General features: G+C 40.8%; 1 protein-coding gene across 1 annotated transcript in view; it reads right to left on the bottom strand.

Annotated features, from left to right (window-relative positions):
* LOC111955199 (CMP-N-acetylneuraminate-beta-galactosamide-alpha-2,3-sialyltransferase 1) overlaps nucleotides 1-3,984 on the bottom strand; it is a 14,401-nt gene extending 10,417 nt beyond the window's left edge. Inside the window, 2 exon segments of the mRNA XM_070436032.1 lie at nucleotides 357-1,199; nucleotides 3,803-3,984. Of these exon segments, the coding sequence (XP_070292133.1) occupies nucleotides 357-669 (313 nt within the window). The 5' untranslated portion in view covers nucleotides 670-1,199; nucleotides 3,803-3,984.
* Between the last annotated feature and the right edge of the window lie 1,050 nt (nucleotides 3,985-5,034).

Below are 5,034 nucleotides of genomic sequence, written 5' to 3'. Positions count from 1 at the left end.
CTTGTCCTGATTATCATTAGGATGGGTTGCCTGATGTGACTGAACCAAACTCACCTCTGATTATTCGCCTGTAAGTCTCAGAACATCTCATCTGCCATCACCTGTACATGTCAGTCAGCAGACTGTCCCTCCAGGTCATCAGAGGGTGGACTATCCCAAACTCTAACCCCTGCTTTATGTCCACATCCCGGTTCAACTAACCCTTGCCTCAACCCTAAACCTAACCCTTGATTCATGTCCACATCCCAGTACAACCCTAACCCTAGCTTCAAGTCCACAACCCAGTTCAACCCTAACCCTAGCTTCAAGTCCACAACCCAGTTCAACCCTAACCCTAGCACAAGCTCAATCCTAACRCTTGRAGTAGTAACATCTCACCTGCCACCAGTGGTATGTGTCYWTAGTCAGCAGGCTGTTCCTCCTAGACATCAGAGGGGYGACTGACAGGTTGAACCGCTCAGTGAACCAGGGGTCGTCCTCCAGCTCTGTCATACACTCTCGACAGCCACACTGGCCATTAGAGAAGAAGCTGTCCGACTTGCGTATGGCATATTTGAAGAAGTACAGAGAGGGATCTCTCAAAGTGAAACTGAAGAGGAACATGGTYAAAGTTARAATAAAGGCTAACACAGTAAATGTCCTGAAGTTCTTCTGCATCGATAGATACATGGTGTAGTGGTAGACAAAAATGAAATTTTCAGGGAAGCGAAAAACAGAGAAGCCCCTTATTGAAAATTCAGATTTCCAAGGGATGTCTGAGAAGAATTCCTCCTCTGAAGATTTCTTGGCTATAACAGGATGAACACTGGGTTCCTCTGATGAACAGAAACAGGGTGTGTCTTCATCACAATTACAGGCTCCACTTCAAGCCGTTGGAAAACAATAACATCRCAGTAAAAATGTGACCAGAATATTAGCTCCTTATATTTTGTAGGGAAAGCCTTGGCCTTCTATAGAAAATGTTTTGGTCAGACAAAAATCACTCCATTGAAATCCATAGATGAGGAATCCTTGTGCATGTCCATTACTCGTCTGCTGACCAGTAGTATGGTAATTCCACTGTGGTACACAATCCAGGATGTTTCCTGTCAACTTAACGATGGCCAGATAACTACATCCATCTGCTCTTCTGCTGTTGACAGTGTGAGGTCAGTGACTGGTGCGTCTAGCATTCACTTCCTGTACAGTCAATCATCCACCTYGAAGGCAAACAAGACATTTAAAACACATTTGTTTGCCCTGCAGGGAGACAGAGGAGCAGTGGTTGTGAAGGGCGTCTATGAGAGATGAAGAGGAAGATAATGGAATGGAGGAATGTCTGAGGCTGTGTGGGAGGGATCGTGACCTTTCTGTGGAAAGGTTGATCTGAGAAAAACATCACCCTCTCATAATCACATCTGAACTGCCGGCCTTGGCACATATCCACATCACCTGTAAGGTGTAAACAGTAGGCCAATCGTGCTAATGCTACTCAGAGTCATAAGTCTTTGTAAGACATATGGGTATAATCCAACATCTAAAATGTGTGATGTTCTCATTTGAACTTCCATTAGATGTTTATTTGGAACWTGTCATTTTGGGAAGGCAATTTGACAGGTGTGTGTGTGTGTGTTTGAGTGAGAGAGAAAGAGTGTGTGGTCTGTGTATGTGAAAGTGTGTGTTAGGTGTGTGTGTGTGTGTGTGGTGGGGTTAATGCACACTAATGTAAGAGGTGGTGTATTAAACTCAGGGAGCCCTTGGAGACATAAGGCCAAGTACTGTAGATGACAGACCGAACAGGCTGTATGGTACAACAGGGGAAGGGAAAAGAAAGTGAAAAAAAMAAAGAAATAAYGGYGYGCSAGRGAGCAGGAGAGAGAGGGAGGAAAAGTGTGAAGGCTGAGGAGTTATAGGTTCTTTTCTAATCTTAGGTTAATACAAGTCATCAACTTTACAGGATGACGCAACATAAGTGCTCTGAGTTGTGTTCCGAGAGATTGTTTTTTCTTTCCTGCTTCCTGTGAGCAAGTTCAGCTCTCAAACTTCTGCAGAGATGAGTTCTTCAATCCCTTTTTTTAAATACAGCACCTCTGTACTGTACAGGACATTCTAGCTAGAAAAATAACCCCATCAAAATATAAAGCTATTACACACTATGTAGTGAGTTTCCTCACCTCAAGGAAATTACAATCAGATTTATGAGATTCTATTACAGTCATTTACAAGACTGATCAGGTCATTTTTACATTGAGTCAAAATTCCAGTGCTTTCTGCTTCTGTCAGTTTGAGGAATAGTAAGCATTTCCCAAAGTTAAAGCTTTTAGACCTAAAAATATGGCAGACTTCCAACAAGCTATCTAGGCATTTTTCCCCAGTGGTGGAAAAAGTACCCAAAGGGCATACTTGAGTAAAAGTAAAGATACCTTAATAGAAAATGACTCAAGTAAAAGTGAACATCCCCCAGTAAAATAGTACTTGAGTTAAAGTATTTGGTTTTACATTTACTTAAGTATCAAAAGTAAATGTTAAAATATACCTAAGTATCAAAAGTATAAATACAAAAGTTTAAATTCCTTATATTATGCAAACCAGACTTCACCATTTTGTTGTTTTTCAGCCAGGGGCACATTCCAACATAATTTACAAATAAAGCATGTGTGCTTAGTGAGTCCGCCAGATCAGAGGCAGTAGGGAAGACCAGGGATGTGAGAATTTGACAATTTTCCTGTCCTGCAAAGCATTCAAAATGTAAGGAGTACTTTTGGTTGTCAGAGAAAATGTATGGAGTAAAAATTACATTATTTTCTTCAGGAATGTAGTGAAGTAAAAGTTGTAAAAATATAAATAGTAAAGTACAGATATCCAAAAAAACTACTTAAGTAGTGGACTATAATGGAGACGCACTCAGCTTTGGACACAGGATAACATGGATGTTTCCGATTTCTTTTTGGGAGCGGACTAGAGAACACTTCTCATTTTAGAGAGCGGTAGTCTACAGTTCTCCCACTGSTTAAAAATATACGTCATTTTCATCAGACTGGCGTTAACCGTCAATGTACACCGTTTATTTTTCACTTTAACCAGAATTAAACCACAGGTCAACATAATGTCACGGGTTAGTGCAATTCATGTTGAATTTACATTTGTTCGCAACTCAAAATTAGACGTTCATTTGACGTGTCATGAGGTTTTTGCCCAGAAAGGGGGAGTATGCTCGGTGTTGGCAGAACTTGGCTGGTGGAAGGTAAAACAACCATGTGCCACATGAGAGCGCTGCTTTCGTAAATTTTGTTTACTGCGCTTGACTTTTTACCCCCCAAGCTCTGACATACGATACATATATATATTATGACTGAGATAAGTGGTTGTCCCACCTAGCTATTGTAATGAACCTGTAAGGCCACCGAAACTCGCACGTAGTTGACTAGCGTAAACAGTCTAGGACACTGATTTCCCATGAAATAATCAAGTTGTATTGTTTGGATGAACACACATAACGCACTCCAGGAGTGACCCGCCGCACAAAACACCTTCCCAAAAACTCTCCCTCGGCATGCCCCAGCATCCGCACATACAGCAGCTAAATTGCAAAACATTGTGTGATAGGGTGAGAGACTTTCCAATGTGTAACATATTACGCTAAGTGTAAGTCGCTCTCGTCTGCTAAATGACTAAAATGTAAACGTTGTAAACTCCTCAGTGGTATTGTGCTCCATATCAAACCTGTCAAAAACGATTTTAAGAAAAAAAAGTGTTTCTAACTCACTCACTCTCTGGTCACACCAGGGCTAATACAGCTCTGACAGATATACAAATTACTGACCTGGTTCAAGTGGTTTTTAAAACGCCCGTTTAAATGCAGCTTGTTTGAGTCCAACAGCACAGCATGTGTTTAGAGGAACTGCATAATGAGCGAGTRATCGATGTGAGAGAGCAGAATTTGAGTTTAAGAATGACATCAACTCGGGCCCACGCCTATGACGTGTTTATAGTGACATTCATGTGACGACTGACTCTATCTCCATAACCTATTGCATAACCTATTGTGCAAAATTTGAACACATGTAAAAAAAACAAACATGGGAACACATTACAATGGCCGGTATTTGGGAATTARCCAAGAGCATTGCGCAATACAGTGTTTCTTGGTACTCAAATACACCCAGCAGTATACTTTTGTATTGTAACCCTGGACAAGCACAACTGGTTCAACTTGTCAACTAATCATCAAGCCCRCAATGAGTTGAATGATGTGTGTTTGTCAATGGCTACCACGTAACTGTGTACTGTTKGGGGTACTTGAGGGCCGGGGTTGGAAAAACTGGTGTAACGCTTTCATAARYATTGGTATCATAATTACAGCCACATAGCTGTCAATACAAACATCATGTCGAATAATGGTTTTGATATGATTTTGTTAAGATTCCRATTGGCGACAGTTAGTCTTACTGGGGTCCGATACATAACGAAAAAGACACTACAGACAAAATACAAAATACATACAATTTACATASGTTTWWWAAAAAAAGTAACATGTAGTGTGTGTGCTTTTATCAGTTACACATGCACGTCAGTACATAAACACAAAAAAGTATATCACATGGGGGAGTGGCGTGAGGTTTTGCTTGATTTGTTTTTAAAATCAGGTTGGCTGTTCACAATGGATAGGCTACCATACAACAAAGAAGGAACAAGTGCAGCAACATTGCTTAATAACAGGTATTTAGGTAACACCTTGTGCAAGATAGGGTTCTGAACAGAGTGAGTGACAGAACATCCTAATTAAATTGTACCCGAGGGTTGAAAAACCAAAGGTATGTACTGTAATGTTTGTGGGCGTTTGGCACGCTAGTATTCCATGACGTTAGTATGAAGTCATATAGTTTGTCCCCTGATATAAACTAAAAGGATGTGTCTTAATCAGGACGTGAAACCATGAGACTGTACACGATGAGTAACTGATAATAACAATGTTCCCTAAATAGCCCCCTATTCCCCATAGGGCTCTGGTCAAAAGTAGTGCACTATATAGGAAATTCTACCAAATGTGGCAGC

The sequence above is a fragment of the Salvelinus sp. IW2-2015 genome, linkage group LG30 (genome assembly GCF_002910315.2).
Source record: "Salvelinus sp. IW2-2015 linkage group LG30, ASM291031v2, whole genome shotgun sequence".
Taxonomy (NCBI): Eukaryota; Metazoa; Chordata; class Actinopteri; order Salmoniformes; family Salmonidae; genus Salvelinus; species Salvelinus sp. IW2-2015.
The sequence above is the reverse complement of the archived record's forward strand: the minus strand, read 5'-3'. Positions and strand labels throughout refer to the sequence as shown.